The sequence below is a fragment of the Haliaeetus leucocephalus genome, unplaced genomic scaffold, assembly GCF_000737465.1.
Source record: "Haliaeetus leucocephalus isolate CR32 unplaced genomic scaffold, Haliaeetus_leucocephalus-4.0 Scaffold317, whole genome shotgun sequence".
Lineage (NCBI taxonomy): Eukaryota > Metazoa > Chordata > Aves > Accipitriformes > Accipitridae > Haliaeetus > Haliaeetus leucocephalus.
The window spans coordinates 571,917-589,171 of record NW_010972753.1 but is presented as its reverse complement, the minus strand read 5'-3'; the positions used below and the strand labels follow the sequence as shown (position 1 = coordinate 589,171).

General features: G+C 39.0%; 1 protein-coding gene across 1 annotated transcript in view; it reads left to right on the top strand.

The window, feature by feature from the left end:
* Nucleotides 1–2,083: 2,083 nt before the first annotated feature.
* The window catches only part of GPR64 (G protein-coupled receptor 64), a 46,881-nt gene continuing 31,709 nt past the window's right edge, over nucleotides 2,084–17,255 (top strand). Inside the window, exons 1-2 of the mRNA XM_010571261.1 lie at nucleotides 2,084–2,201; nucleotides 7,115–7,732. Of these exons, the coding sequence (XP_010569563.1) occupies nucleotides 2,084–2,201; nucleotides 7,115–7,732 (736 nt within the window). The remainder of the gene's footprint in view (nucleotides 2,202–7,114; nucleotides 7,733–17,255) is intronic.

The window sequence follows — 17,255 nt, the reverse complement described above, 5'->3', positions numbered from 1 at the left end:
GGAAGTATATATATTCAACAGGAACGGCAAAATTTGAATATATTTTTCAGAAAGTGATTTAACGAAGTGCACTACAGCACAGAACACCTACCTTTATGTTTTGCACTTTCTTTGGCTTTAAGCCTATTGAAAATATATCTGCTGTAATACAAGACAAGCAGTGGCTTAAGGTAAGCCCTCTCTCTTGATACGTCACCTGTGGGTGCACCCTTGGAAAGCAGTCCAGGTTTCTCATGCTGCACTTTGAGTGGAGCTGCACCCTGCAGTCCCCCTTGAGCCTGGTTGTGGAGGCGCAGACTCCCGTCTCCTCTGCCTTCCAGCTGGATTTGTAACACAAGCCCGGTTTCCTGGGGCACCTCAGAGTCCATTCACTGTGGATACCTGTGACAGACTAGCTAGCTGAAGGGCTTTAAAAATATCCACTTCAAATAGTGTTACTCATCGTTTAGATGTACAAAGCTGGGTACTCCTGACTAAACACGGTAAAAGCCTGACAGGCCTTGGTTTTAACAGTTTTCTTTGCCTGCTCTTGTAAGTTGCTGTCAAGTTACTGACCTTCATCCCTCTATTCTGTCTGTCCTTCTGCAGCAGGCTCCCTGTCACAGTGTTTGTCTTGGTCAACCTGTTAGATTGCAGTAGCTTCTCCTGCAGAAGCTCTGTGCTTTTGTGTAATTACTGTGTAATTATTGAAAACAGTGGCAGCAATGTTGCAGTGCTCTAATTTTTAAAAAGCCTTTACTTTGTTTTCTGTGTTATGTTATTATATGTGTATAATTTATTTGCATGTACATTTAACCAGTTTCCAAAATGGCAATTACGTAGTAACTTCACTGTTTCTCAGTTTATTCCTCTAGCACTTCTCTTGGAGAGTTCAGCCCATAGTAACTGGTTTATGCTAATAAATATTTACATTAATGTGAATGCTTGCAAAAAATACATTTTAACCTTAGCACGAATTTACAGCTCCTGAAAGAGTTCACAATGTACAGTCCCTGAAAAGAAGGCAACCTGTTGCAGCCTGATACAGCGTGTACAAAAATAGTCTGCGAGCAGTATGAGGGCTAACCAATACACTCACACATGCACCAAACTTGTGATGGTGAAGTTAAACTTCTGATGCCATGAAGAATGCTCTGGTCTACCATAAAGCTGATATATTAAAGATAAACAATACACAAAGTTTACTGCTTTGCATTTGTTTCAAGAATCAATTATAGAATCACTTGTAACTGTGTATCTCTAAACCTTTTTATTTAAGAAATGATGCATGCAAAAAGCACATGAATGTTTCACTGTTTCTTTCAGCATGCAAAATATTCAGAAGATGTATCTTTTTTAAAAAGATCTCTTTTTTAAAAAGTGTATTGTTTCATAGAATGTTATCGCTTACAGTTGGAGACATGTTCTTTTTCCACCACCATGTCCTATTGTTCATATTGGGCAGCCATCACTAGGATGAAATGTGGACAAACCAAGTTTTCATGATACTCTCCATGAACTTGCTGCCCACAGTGTCTTGTGGCATTTCTCATTTCTTTGCAGTAGCTTCTTGCCTTGAGAATGAGATGAGGATCAGTAATCAAACTCTTGCTTCTTCCTTAGGAGTTCACAGTGTTGCTATTAAAATGTCAGATGATAGAACCTATGGGTAGGGGGCTGAAGAGATGCTTTCTATATACTTACTGATATGAACAAAGCTTTTGGATAAGCTCTCCAAGCTTGCTCACTGGCTGCTTTTGGCTTGGGGGGTTTTTTTGTTGTCATTTGTTTGTTTTTCAAATGTTGAAAGACTTACTTGTGCAAGGACTCATGGCCATGCTCTGATGTATTTGTGAGTCTCTGGAGAATTAAAGCTTGAGTGGTTTTTTTTTTGTTTTGTTTTTTTTACTTTCAGCAAACAGCTCTTTCTTTCTTGGTGACTTGGCAATATACAGAGTATTTGTGCATTTCTGTACGATATATATCCAATAGTATAACACGGTTGAAAAGATTTACACTCTTGGGTTGGAAACGTAATTTGTCATAATATCTGCACACCTGCACTTTTTCTAGTCACTGTGTTTTATTTATTTTTTATTCTAGGATGGTTGCCTGGGGAAAACAGCACTGCTGTGTTGGCAGAATACAGGACATTTTCTTGAGATTCAGGATTGTTCTAGCAGTCCTTTTACTTCATTTGTTCCTGGCTACAGCAGGCAAAGGTAAGACAGTATTTTCCTGATTTATCTAGTGTTGGTATTCCAAGTAAATAGCATTAGTCTTGATGAATAGGACTTTTGAATATACTCAGAACAGGCAAGTTTCTGCCCTCTTGAAATCAAGAGGAAAAGCTGCCATTAACAAGAAATGAAACAATTGGTGCTTAGCACTTTGGTATACAAACCCTGTGTTTACAGTATTTGTTTTCATAAAAAATCATCAGTAGTAACCGCTTTTTGTCTATGGATGAAGAGGGAACGTAAACACAATATGTAATAACAAGACAAATTAGTTGCTTGCTATTTTTTTGAACTGGAAGTGTTACCATTTTCAGAATGTGTTGTTAAATCTTTTACACTGCTCTTACACAAACACCACAAGACCCTTTGAGCTTCATTCAGTGCATGTACAAGCATAGAACATCTGCATTGCTCTTGGTTGTGGATCTGAATATGGCTAGGGAAAAGATAGTAAGGTCTAAAACATGTAACAGAAATTATGTATTTGAATTTGACAATCTATACTCTTTATATAACTGTAAATGAAAAATAAATTCATAAGGTTCTTGTACAAATTGGGTAACTGACATTGTGATGCTTTTGTACAGTAGCATCAGCAATTTGTGTTTTATTCATGGCTATTCTGTAAGCTGGCAGATACAAGTCTGTCACTAATCTGGATCTCAACTGACATAGATAACGGTGCTTGTCATTCATAAAACTTCCTTATATCAATAGTGTGTAATACATTCATCATGTTAGTAATGTGCATGGAATATTAAAAAATTAAAAGTGTTTTTTTGCCATGTACTTAATGGCTAGTTTTGGAAACTGCTTCCTGTGTTGTGTCATGTTATTTTACTCTAGAAGATCAGAGTTTCTTGCAGTTCAAATGTACTTAGTAAGTATGCCTACTTAATGACATTGTACTAGCAATGAACTTTCATAGGTTTACAGACTAGACTAATTCTGATTCTAATTCTCCAAATGTAGTAATTTTCATAAAATAAAACTTTTATTGAGACAGAATTTGAGATTCAGGTGATAAAACTAAAATGGTGATATTTTAACCTCATGTACTTTGAATAGTAAAAAGGACAGGGCTGCTCAGCAGATGTGCGGATGTCATACAAGAGTTTTTCCAAGGAAAATTCAACTGCATCTAGAGTTCTGAGGAAGCAAGCAAAGAGGGATTTTGGCTTTCACCTACATTATCACTTGCAAGTGTCAGTAATCCTTCAAGAAAAGCTAAACGGATGCAAGGGTTTATTTATGGCTCCACCCTATTTGTTTGTTTGTTTTTTAGGCTGTTAGCACTGTCAGCAGCAACTCTACTCAGTTCTCTCCTCCTCTAAGGTGCCAAAGTATGTTTGTGTTCTCCACGAAATATGAAAAGAACTGCCTGTGTTCTTTCCGATGTCTAGGGCACTCTGGATAATGTGGCATATTATCCAAATACAACTGTGAATGAAAAGGAGGGATGAAATGTGAATTTTGGGGAAACAGTTCTTAGCTTCAGATTTCCAAAACATTCAGCAGAATCAAGCGACCTGCATGTAGAAAGTTTGGGGTTTTAAACTTTTTATAAAGAACAGTTATGAGCTCTAGGCAGAATACATTAGGGTACAAGGTTCTTGTGATGTCATTTTGATGGACTGTAGCAAGCCAGATGTGTTAAAGGTGGCAAACACTTACACAGAAATTAATGACTGTTGTTGCTACTGGTTAAAAGCCAGATTGTGCAAACACATCAACTTGTGACTATTTTTATTTGAGAATACTCAGCTGTATTAATGCTCAACTATACTGATACAGTAGCTATTAGTAATGTAAGGAAAATAACACTGGTGCTTACATACTGAGAGGATCTGCTCCTGTATGTCTAATTCTTACTACCTATGGCTGGCTATCTCTTGTAAAGATATCAATTATTACTATCTGAAAATGTTTGGAAAAAGGGATTACATTTTTGGTTTATGTTTGCATTACCTTGTCATTCTATGAATGTTTATTTTAAATGTTTGGAAGTAAGTGCATACATTTCAGAATTTCTTTTAGGGCTTAAGACAACATGCTTATTAAGTGGATGCTCTTAGTTTAGTGAGGGTAAAAACCCCAGTTCTTGCATCTATTAGAGATAAATATATTAAGAAGGAACAAATGGCATTTCCGAAAGACGTTAAGTGCCTGAGCACAGCAAATGACATTGAAAAGTCAGCCCACAATTACTATTGCATGGAGTTTCCTTGACTCCAAATGGTGATTTTTGCTTATTTTTCTTACTCTGGAGATATTTTGAGCATTCTTTCTACTATACTACCTTTTCTGTGCTGTGGTGATAAAGGTATGTTAGTGGCTAGGTTTCTGAATGTGATTTGTATTGTCTGGATCCAAAGGAACTAATTGTAAGCCAGGAATGCCACAGCCAATTCCAGCTCCTTGGTGCTGTGGTTGAGGGTAGGCCACAGCCCACAAGTGCCATTGCTAGAGAAAATGAGTGATGATTAATAGAACTTCCAGAAGCTTTAACGTAATGTCATCTCCTACTTACATTGCATCCACCCACGTATCAAACAGACCTAACCAAGATGATGTTGATAATTAATTTCATACTGTACTGCATGTGTTCCACTTGGAACAGTGAAGGGCATTTTCTGACTATGGTTATGATTTCCTTTGTGCTTTTTCAGCATTCTTTGGGTAGACAAACCATACAAAATTTTCCAAGCCTTTCTTGTGATAATTCAGATAGTATTGGTATCTATTCTCTTAACTTTGGCACCACTTTTTGGCACCTTTTTTTTTTTTTTTTTTTTTTTTTTTTTTTTTTTGAGCTGTTTAGGGCAAAGTGGGCCAGACCTTCCAGTTTCCAGAAGGGTGGATGTCTCTAAGTGAACTCTTTTGTTAGTTTAAATTAATTCATCAGGCCTTGTGTACTGATCAACAGCAGTCTTTTTGAATGACACAAACCAGACTAGGAGAATCATCAGCAGGATTGATCACATTTTGCTTAATTTCTGTTGGTTACCTGCCTTAAGACTGTTTTCATTTGCACATTTATGTCCACTCTGGCTTCTTTGACAACTTTGTATTGTCAGTTCCCCTAAAGAACTTAACAGGATTAATTCACTATTGGCACATGAACGCTGATTTAATGCTTAACATGAAATCAAAGCTTTGTCAGAATTTGTTCACTTCCAAAACCAAGTCTGCTGATGGTACCTCAAGTTTTGATTAACATTTTTGGTCAGGAATGGACGTCTCAAAGCTATAGTATGCAACAAGAATAGTTATCAATGACTTTCCATGAAACTGGATTGATATATTTTGTGTTATGAACTTTTTCTGGTAGCTTGTACCTATCAAGCTGCACTTGGAAGTTAGGAACTTCCTCCGGTTTTTCATTTGCTGCTACTGAAAAAGAAATTTGAGAGCCCTGTAGTCAAGAGACAGAAAAGTTGAACATTCCTTATTCAGAATTGGCCTGATGAAAGCTGGTGCTCTGGTTGGTTGAGAAGATCACAGAAGAGCTAGCTGTGATCTTGACAGCTAACTAGGACTGTGAATGTAACCTACCTTGGGGAAAAAAAAACCTGATCCAAGTTGCCTGGAAATTTGTCTTTTCATGGGGGAGCTAACGGAAAAAGCTTTCTTCCTATATTGACTGATCTTTTCTTGCTATCCAGCCCTGACCAATCATGATTAATGACATACCTCCTCTGGAGGTTACATGAAAGTTCTGTATATATTAATAAATAAAAGCCTCCTGAAAGGTGTCAGTAATGTGTTCTCTTGCACTGGGTAAGCATCTAGCAGGCTGTTTCATTTTTCTGTAGTTCCATTTCATGTCCCATAGGAGTCTTCCTTAGTTTGGATTTCTTTTGTTCCTGATGGGTGCACCGTAAAGCAAGCAATTGTGATGATGATTGTGCGATTGGAATGTGCATTTTTCCACAAAATAAGAGTCAGCTCCAAAGGGCTTACATCTACAGCCACAAAAGCCTGTACTTCCCTGTATTGGGACAATAAGAACTAAACAGTTAGGATCAAGTTCCAGTCTTTGGGGTGTTCCCTGGCACTACTTGTTTTACCAGCATTGGCAGAGCCTGACACCTTGTTTACACCAGTAAATTTACTGTTAGCACCTAAAATTCTGTTTACTGTCACAGCTGAACTCTGAGTTGTCACCATCTCAAGTAGATTTGAGATGCGCAGACCAGATGTCTTCTGCAAGTAAATGCACTGGTAGAGAACAGGGAATGGGGGCTGGATGGGATTAACTTTAAAATAAACCAGTGGCTCCAAAGCACATTTCCTGAAAGTTACCTAAACTCATTCTCTTCTAGAATATGGCTGTTTTCTACCTTTCTTGCTGAAACTCTGCCAGTATGCAGCAGAGGATTTAAGAATCTCGGGGTTGGAAAAAAATGGCATGGAGAAGCATCATCTTTTTCAGAGAAGGAGGATGCAAGGCTTGGGACATGAGAAGGCAGTAAGGGCTACAGTCCCTTCTTCTAGCTCTGTTTCTGTATTTTATGCAGTATCTATTAAATGCAAAATACCTGTGCAGTCCTAGGAATAGAAACCAGGATCTGTGATTTTTGCCTGATTCTTTTTGCGTCCCACTTGTCATTTGAGTGCTACCGTAGAAAGCTACATGGTTGTCCTTCATCTTGTGTATGAGTTTTACTTCAAAGCTTTCATGAGCAGTTAGGATTTATTGACTGCCTCCAAATTTGCCCCTTCCTCACCACAAAAAAAAGCAAAAGAGAAGGATACAAGGTTGTTTCTTAATGTGTTGTTTTGAAAACTCCTAGGTAAATGCTTAGGAACAGTACTATATGGAAGAATAACATTCATGTAGAAGATCCTTTTAAAAACAAAATAATTTTACAAATCACCTTTTCTTTATTTAGATCAGGAGGATTTCCTAGGACAGTATAAAGCCATCTTTAAGACTCCATGTGAAGATCCTTGGCTTATGTCACCAAGAATTTCTCTGCATCCCTTGAAGGAGTTCATTGTCTGTGTGCACCTCAAGCTATATTCCTCAAATAGTTCCTGGACAGCATATGTATACAATCAAGAAACACCTCACATCAATCTCTCTGGAAATAAGTATGATCTTGGACTTACAGGAGATCATGGTAAATTGAGGATATGGTTGTTTGGAAATCAAATAAATACAACAGCAAGACTTCATGAAAATACTTGGAACCAAATATGTATCCAGTGGAAAAGTGAAGATGAGGAGATGAAACTATTCATAAATGGAACAAAAAAAGTAAACAAAAAACTAACTGGGAAACTTATTTTTCCTGGAAAAGGGCAGTTCTTACTTGGCTGTTCAAAGCTGCCAGGTACAGCTACGTCACCTAACCTGGGTATGACCGGGGAGCTGTACATGTTCAGAATGTGGGATAAAGCAAATATAAAGCAGTCTCAGGACTGTGAAGATAGTGGTGTTATACGCTGGAGAAAGGAGGATTGGGTCTATAATAAGACAGCAGAAGAGGATAACTCTTTGCCATGTGGTAAGTACCATTGCACCCCTGTTTTTAAAATAGTATTTTTGTCAAAAGTTGATATGAACGTGTCTAACATTTCTCTTCCAGATTTTACAAAGTCTTTGTCTGTTAGTCATTTCTAGCTAAATGCTTAATGAGATCATGTGAGGATCTGCAGCTTTCACCAGCTTTTATCCAAATGTAAAAAGCATAGCAGCAGTTCTTCAAAGACTTTCAACTTGCTTCAATGTTTGTGTCTGTCTGCTGTCCATGTAATGGTAGTGAGAGCAGGATGCATCCAACCAAAACTTCTTGGAGTATTAGGGCTTTCTATCAATGTCATCTTAAAATAATTAATTTACACACCTTCTGTTCAGGGAATAAATATACAGGAAAGCATTGCTGGTCCTCATTCTGCATATTCACTGTGCCAGAACTTTAACGAGTGCAACTTTTCACTGCTTCACTGGCACATTACACCATCTTTAGCTGCTATGGTCTATGTCTGTAAAGATTACTGGAGGCTCTGATTTCTTCTTGTTTCTGTATCGGTAATGTTTTCCTTTATTAAAATGGCCAAATGGTTTGGGCCTAATTGTGGGGGCTTATCTGCTTTTGTTAAAACAGAAGGACTTTGAGTAGTAAGCCTTGAGAAAGATGTGATTTTTGCATCCACAAAGAGCATAACTGGCAAAGGGCTAATGCTTGGGAAAGGGCTATGCCTCCTGTGTAGGCACAAAAGGTGAAAAGGAAGTGGTTCATTACAGTCATAATTGTGCCGGAGGACAAGTTTCAGAATTTTTTTATGACCTGTTTGGCATTTTGTGCCTACAGAAAGCAACAATTGGTAAAATGTTCGGTCAAAGATTACCATGATTTCTGTGATTTCTCCTTTGCTTAACCACTCAAAATCTTTTTGCAGTGTAAGCCATTAACTGGTGTCTCATAGGCACTGCATGTCTTAGGCACTTAATGTCACATTATTAGCTTATGTTTCCTTACCTCCCTTTTCCACCTTTCTTTTTGTTGACTCTTCAGGTTCTTTTTCTTTTGGTTTTATTATTTATTTTTATAATAATTTTTCAGATTACCAAAAACGTATTTAGTTTGTTTCTTAACCATGTGAGGTCTGATAAGGACCAGAATCCCGATTCTGGTAAGATTTACACACATGCTTAGCATTTAAAGGGCATGCTCAACTTCAACCAAGTAGTTCACTCCCCAGAAGTGGATGGGATTACCTTTGCAGTAGCTATTTATCTTATGCATCTGAAGATTTGCAAGAAAGGACATATCTGACTGCTTCACAGTTTGTGATTAGGGTTGATCACATTTGGACTAATGGAACTTAGCCATGGCAAACTTTTAGATCTGAGTTAAAGATGCAACTCTTGGTTCTTCCAGTCACACAGTCTTCTGTTTCTCCTCTGCTTGGTGTAGCCATTGTATGCTGAGCAGGTGTAAATACTGCAGGAAGGGCCAAAAAGGGAAGGAGGCCCCACACATTGTGCGTCACTAACCTTCCACTTACATTCCTCAGGTTCCTTTGATAATTCCCCTTTTGCTGAGAATGAGAAGTAGCATAACAGCTGTGATACGGAGAAAGAGTGCCACAGATTGAATGTATCTCACTTAAAAGATCATCTCCTGGTATTTAAAAATACGTAAGTGAAGACAGATGTGGTCACTGTTCCAAGTGCCAACTTTGGAAAATTTCTTTATCTTGTTCCTTGATGAATGATTCCTGTTTAGCTACATACTTTAATGTGGACAATATGAATGGTATCACTATTGTCTCTGCATAATCCAAGAAAAAAAGTGCACTAAGTAATATAAAGCTCTGGGTGATTTAAGAGAATACAAAACCAGAAGAAAATAGCTGAGTTTAAAATGCTAAGTGCTTGAAAAGAAATTTTAGTCATCTGTGAGCACCAGCTCTTCAGTTGTCATTTTTACATGGGATATTTGCAAGTTGCCTTTAATAATAACTTGACAACTGGATGAAATGTACTGTTTAAATATTAATCATTTCAGTTACACATTAAGCAGTAACATTCTTAATCCAAATATAAATATCCAAACTGTTACAGTGTGCATTTACGCAAGGAGCACAGAGATGACGGGATATATTTTACAAATGTCAATGAATGTATAAAATAGATTATTTATGGTATAACTGTAAATTAGTATCACTGGCAGTAAAGCACTGTTATCTCTTTTGTGGTATCTGTGCCCTAACTTTTAGCAGGAGTCCAGTACCTGTTGCTTTTGGTTGCATTTTCTTGCGTAAATACAATTCAGTGTTTATATTGTGGCATTTTAGATTTTTCTAAACTGTCCTGTCCGACCTTCAAGATTAAGGTGTTGCCCACTCTTTTCCATGTATTCTTTTTCATTCCCAATATTGCTGAGCCTGCTATTGGTGTTGCTGGAGGAGGTTTCCAGGTTTCTGGGAACAAAGCAGTTTAATGCTGATGGGAGAAATGGGAAGTGACTGCTGCCCTGTGTGACTATTTTGCCTTTGCACGCTCAAGGAAGAGGAAAACTTCAGTTTGGGCTGTTGTTCTAGTTTGCAAGTGTGGGCAATAGGAGGTATGATTTAGGCTCATGTAATCCCTTTTAAAGATTTCCCGAGCTGTGTGCACTTCTGATGACAGGATCAGCTTTTCTGGAAGGGAGGGTGGAGTCCCAAGGCTTTACTTCCTCAGGCAGAAGGTGGAAATGTAGATGCCACTCATCCAGTCTGCATCCCAGTCTGTTGGGTACCAAAGTTTGGGCTGTATTGTTATGTTTACTGAGCGGATCATGAAAGCTGGAGGTGAAAAAATAAATTATTTGCCCTAATACCATTTTCTTTCTAAAACTGTAAGGACAGAATACTACAGAAACCTCTAGAAGCTCTTAAAGGAAGTAAATGTGACAGGGAAAAAATACCTAACTCTGGAGTGCCTATCTGATGAGTCATGTACCACTTCACTTTGTACCTACTAACAGAATGCATGTTTGACCTTCCCCTTCCTTGCTCTCCTTGCCTCCCTCTTCTCTGATATCAGAGGAAGCAGCTTTTTGGAAATAGGCTTGCCAGAGAAGAGGTGATTTTATTCACCTCAGTATCTAATGTACAGCTTTATACAGACAGAACTATATACAAACAGATAAAAACTCTATTTATAACCTAATTTGCTAAAAAGCTGTGTAACATCAAAGCTGACTTAAAATATTGCACTTAAATTTTCTGTTAAGGATACTAAAATGAACTGGCCAAAGTGACAAAGCCTGATGTGAACAAGCATTTGCATCGTTTTCTTACATTTGCTTCTGTCCAATAGCCAGTGATAATTCATACTTTCTTCCATGGTGCCACTGCTAAGAGTCAGAGCAGACATGAGGTGTTATGAGAGGCACCAAAACATAAAATTAGGATTGCACTTAGTTTTATCCTATAAACTTATACAATGTGCATCAAAATCTAACTTACATAAAAAGTCAATATGGGCTCATATCTACAGTGGAACAACTGGGAAGGATTTTTGCTTGTTACTGTTATTAATGCCTTGTGTGACAGGATGGTTCATTTTGGCAGAATGTTTATCCAGCTGAAAGGTTTATCAAATGTTAAAGGGACCCAATCTCTTAATAGAATACAGGGATTTAATTTGAATATGAGAATTGACTGTCTTATTTTTGGTGCCTATTTCTGTAAATAGATGGATTTTAGAACAGTACCATTTTGAAATTTTGCTGTTTGGGCTACTCAGTTTTGTTCATGAGCCAGTCCTGTAAAATGTATTAATGCCAGGCATTTTCATATGGCTGTATCCTAGTAACATTGAATACAAATGGATGGTAGTTGCTGCACAGTACTGGTAACTGATGTAATACATACTGATAACTGTTGCCTGTGAGAATGTTTAGAATAGAATTTGTATAGACTAAAAATGCAGTGTGGAATCAACTTTTCAATATAAAATGGTTTTAATTAATTTTTTTAAGCCAGAAAATGATATTATATATCTATTTGGAATGAAAACTTCCACTTCGGTGTTTCTGATGGAATTTTCTAATGCAAATCAATTCCCCTGCCTGAATCAGTTGAATTTTTGGTGGAAAAAACTTTCAGCACTAAGTTTGCTATCACATCTTATTTAGAAAATCTATTTTTTATTAATTCCTGGTATTTTTGTGTGTATTTGTAACTCAAAACTGATCTTATCAGCAATACACAGTCGTGGTTATCTAATGCCATTCTGTGCTGTCAGCCAAGTACTGTGGCATGGGAAGACCATATTACATAGCCACCAAGGTGTCCCTTGGGATTCTTCCATTCGGATTCTGCTGTTGATCTATTTGTGAGAGCTGACATGGTTCAGGGTACCTTTAGTTTGAAAGAATAGTCCTGGGTGATGATACAAACTGTTCTCATTTTTGGCATGTTTTTCAATTAATATAAGTAAAATTTTAGGCACTTCCTTTCATAAACCTGTCATCTAGACCTCCAAACATGTAAGTCTATAAATGTATGTTTTTCTGCCAGTAATGTTGTCTGTCCTTCTACAGATTGCCAGGGCTGTTGCCGCTCCTTCAGCGCGAACTGCCCTTTGTATTCTCTTCCTGTGTTTCCTGAGAGGCAGAGGCCAGCAGGCACAACCCTTCTCGCTGTGCCATCCCCTGCCCCTCCGCGCTGCACAGACTGGGCAGCGTGGGTATCCATGCGGAGGCTCTAGTTCCCTACAGGTCAAGCTCTTTTTCTCCTTCTCCAAAGAAAGCACTCTAGTTGCTGTCTCAGGCTTGCTCAAAGGATGCTTTCTGCAAAAGTTTAAAGGCAGTCATGAAGTGTTAGGTAAAATATATTAGTCAGCAGCAACACTGTTCCCCTGAGACAGGGGAGCAAGAAACTGCCAGTTAACCTAGTTCTTGCACGATGTTGTTATCTGCAGCCAGGTTCTAGCTGCTTCTCACTCCTCCACCCTGGAAAAACTGAACTGCTTCTGGCAGTGTGGGTTGCCTGAAGACAGGTGAATCAGAGAGGGTGTTGCCTTTCCAAAAATTTTAAGAAAGAGCATACTGATCATAAATTAGATTGGAGGTAGGGAGAAGAAAAGGATATTTTTCATTTTTCAGTTGGAGATAGAACATTGTACACGATTCATGATTTAAGTGTTTTTTCTGCGTCCTGCGTCTAAGTTACTGAACAAAAGGCATGCTATGAGTGACAATGCCTCTGGTGCAGGGACCAGAACCATCCATCCCATCTTGACCACTGTGTTACAAAGCCTCCTTCTCCCTTTTTTTCCCTTTAACCAAATTGATTTTTGAATTCTGCTTTGCTTGGTAGAACAGCTTCAGCAGGACATGTGGAGACTGTCCCATCCTAAAAAAGCCAATGGACTGATAGTTAAGATCTGTCATGCTAAGGAATGTGTAAGCACAAGGCTATTTTGTACACAGGGCCAGGCACTGGTCACTCCCAGACCTACATCAGTTTGTGGACCTAGCCTTAAGTACTGTTATTGATGGATTTAGTCTCCTACCAGACTGGAGCTGCTAAAGTTACACTGGTTCCCATTGTCATACAAAGCTGTTATGGGAAATGAAGGTTGTCACAATGCAAATAATGGTTCCCAGGTAAGCTTTTTGCGGCTGTGGTACGGAGCGATGGCAGGAGTTGCTAGACAGGTTTCATACCAGTGGAACAGTTTCCTCTGCCTATGCAGATGGGATTCTCAAGTCTTGGCTTAGCTAGCTATTTGTCGGAACAGTACAAAGTGATATGAAGACAATAAGGGACTTGCTGCTTTTGTTTCTAATGATGCATGTTAGTGAGAGAAACTGGCGCTTATTTAATGGAGTTGCCTTTTCCTTCAGAAAAAACCAGCTCTTGTGGGGACCTATTGTCTCCCTTGCAGGAGAAGCAAAGAATAATACTGAATAATGTTATTTGCCTATTTCTTTGCTGTTTGGATCCTCAGGAATGTTTTCTGTGAGAGAAAATGTAGAAAACTATTACTGCAATATAAAATATTTTGGAATAGGATATCAGGTATGCTGACTTGATGATCCTAAACTAACAGTGTTGCAAATAAAAATGCATGGAGCAAATAAAATGAAGTTTCATATACGTAAGGATTTTCTTGCCTTATCGATAGTAAACAACCGAAGGGAAATAAATTTTCTGTTAGCTTGTAACTAGCACACCTTGAGTTATTTTACTTCCCTTTATTTTAGGGGTATTTTAGATTGGACTTTAATCCTTCTCCAAATAAACCCTATTCACTTTCTTTTCTAATTCTTAAACACAGCAGAGGAGGAAGGTTGACAAACATAAGTGAAATTAAATAAAGTATGATAGCCTGTCCTCCTTCCCCGTTTCTGTATGCAAAGGTGATTCTGATGAAAGACTTGGTTAGTGAACTTAGTGCTGCACCTTATCAGTGACAAGTCTCATTCTCACAGATTGTTTCGAGCAACTGTAGGCATGTGAATATTGTGCTATGTGCTATTCACATGTAGGCATGTGAATATGTGAATGGAAGTCATGGTTAGATTAGTGTCCATAAAAAAGTGCCCCTGAGATTATGCATGCCATCATCACTTGCTGCACTTGCCAGCTCTATATTCATGGCTTGTGTTCAGCTTATTTTGCTCCCTGTACTGCTGGATTTGTTATTAAAAACATTTGGCATTTTTAGAGTTCACTATCTTCTTACTAACCTACAGTACTAAACATGTTAGCGGACAATTTTCTTACCTACCTCAGGATATTGCCTGTATTCTCAAAAATTCACAAAGCAGGTTGAAGGGATATGGAGGATGGGAAATCCAGTTTGTATACAGTGACTATGCCTAGACTGACTCCTCAAGAGTATGTGAGAAAGACCTTAAGGTCAGATTCCCCAGGCAGATTTTTTTCCTTTTTTTTTTAGTGGGCAAAAGCAGGAGTGTGGTGGTCTTTTCTGTGAGATGCTGCATACTTCAAAAGGTGGGTTTCTTCTGAGAATTTAACTTCCTCCAGGGCCTTTTGGTTGGAGACAAGGGCTTTTGCACAAGGTGCTAACCACTTACTAAGACAGACCAGTGGCAGGTAAATTTTTGGAGATAGAATTCACTTTCTGTGGTAGGAAAGCCAGTGTGCCCTCATATGGAAGGATACTTTCTTCTCTAACCAAAAGTCCACTTTATTTTATGTAGAATTGACTCAATTATTTTTATTCACCCATTTACCTTAAAAAACTATTTACTGTTTAAACAATACAGAACAGTTTTATCTGACTACTGCTTCGGTTCTGCATATTATTTGAAGTCACTATGGTATCTTAAGGGTCTTCCCTAAACCCACACTAGGTGTTAAGAAAATAATTTTATAGGTGCCACAATACCTAATCACTGTACAATGTTAAAGTAACAACACTTCTACATAAGAGCTCTAGAACACATACCTTATAGGATCATGTATTTTAACCAGACTTACCCTATAGTGAGAAGTCCTAACTTTCCTGAAGATTGACTGTAAAAATTAAAGTTATAGTCAAATTTTCATGATCTGTGAAGTTCATACAGTGCTAGATGTTAAAAAGACCAATTGTATTTCTCTGCAGGCAGAATCCTAGTTGTCTCAAATGAGATGTTTGATGTAACTTGATTTTGTCTTTACTGAAATAGTTTAAATTCAGTAGGCTGATATGTATGAAGGTGTAATTTTTTACTTATACTTTTAACTTAATGGTTGTGTATTATTTTACTCAGAACATTGGCGCTCTCTCTCCCTCCCCTCCCCTGCTTTTACATGAGAAAATTTCTACCCAGGATGCAAATCAACTAAAACTAACAGTTAATTTCAAGGAAAACTCCTAAAAAATTAAACATAGTACAATTAATCTGATTTCATGTATTCATCCTGCCATATTTCAGAGTTGCTGCTTTTAGCTTCATGCAGTGTATGGCATTCAGGAAAAATGAACTGACATTTCTTTACATCTTGTCAAGCTCTCATGCACTCTCTTACTCCTGATCATTGGCCCCAGTATCCCAGCATTGGAGCAACCAGACAGCAATCTGTTTATCTGGCTGGCAGCTGTAATCTTTATGTATATGTCGCAGCTCGCTCAGGAATAGGGACTAGGTGGTTTCTGCCTCTTTTGTTTTCTGTGACTTCCCCCTCCTGTTCTTGTGGCTGTCCTGCTGCAGAACAGGCTGTCTCTTCTGAGTTTTCTTCCTGCATCCCCTCAAGAGGAGCTGCTGCTTCCTTCTCCAACTGGGTCAACCTCCACTTCCGTTGTTTCCTCTTGACTGCAGGAGTGTCTGTTATGGTTAGGGTTGTGTCTCTGGTTTAGCCACAGCATCCATTTGTATGTCCTTAGATCCAGAGATGCTCTTGCTCCTTCCAGGGTGTTGGACACAGGCCTGGTAGTCATAGGCCAGGCCCCAACACAGCACCAAAAGTCTCAGTGTCTTTGGTGTAAGCAAGACATCCTTCCTTCAGTCTGCCATTTCAGCAGGATTCCGTGCTTGTTCAGGTGTAAACTCCCAGGCCATCAGAGGTGAAAATTGCTCTAGGCAACTTCCCAAATTCTCCCACACACCTTCCTACCCAGGAATTTGCTGCCTCAGAGCACTCTCCTGTGTGTCATCCCCAACTGTTTGGTTACTGGAGGTCCCACAGAGATTTGAACTTGGATCACTGGATTCAGAGTTTGAGGATGGTCTTGTAGACTACTACTACTACTACTACTACTACTACTACTACTTGTAGACTACTAAGGCAAGTGGACCACCATTGATGGAAAAAGGAGAGTGTCCATTATCTGAGGGAATTAGCAGTGGTGGAGGTGGTCTACAGCAACCAAAGATCTGGATGATGTCCATTGCACATGGGCCATGTGGCAGAGGTTAGTACAGTACGCACCAGTGTAGTATGCCAACACCTTGGTGGTGATGGACTGGCCGGATATCAACTGTGGAGAAACTGTCCCACTAGCTCTGGCAATTCAGAGAATCTCTCTTCCTCCGCAACCCTGTTAGCCTGCAGCTTGGCTGTGGCTAGAGTATCTCACCAGGTTCGGTGACTTGAAGAGGGTATCTCTTCTTCCTTGCCCCAACAGCCAGCGTCTCAGCTATCAAGGGTGCTGAAGTAGGTGACAGTGCCTTAACTGTATGTCATGCTGTGTTGCCACTTGTTTTTCAAGGCCCAGGATGATGTTTTGGGTGGTGGCATAGGCTGCAGCGTACATTTCTAGCCACTGCTAGTTGCCTCCGCCACGGGAAGCACATAGCACTTGCCCTGGTGGCAGGTTCACGGTGGTCTGATGTAATTGATCTGCTGGGCCTCCTCATACTGATATTGATTACAACACATGTTTCACATTCATGGGTAGCCTGTGCAGTAGCTTCAGTTGTCATATCCACAACTTGATCAAGAGCCCATCTGTATGCTGCATCTCTCCCAAGGTGTCCTTAGAGACGTGTTTCATGGGCCCATTGAGCTAGAAATAATAGCTCACCTTTTCATTCCCAGTCCAGGTCCACCTGAGACACTTCATTTCTGGCAGCCTGA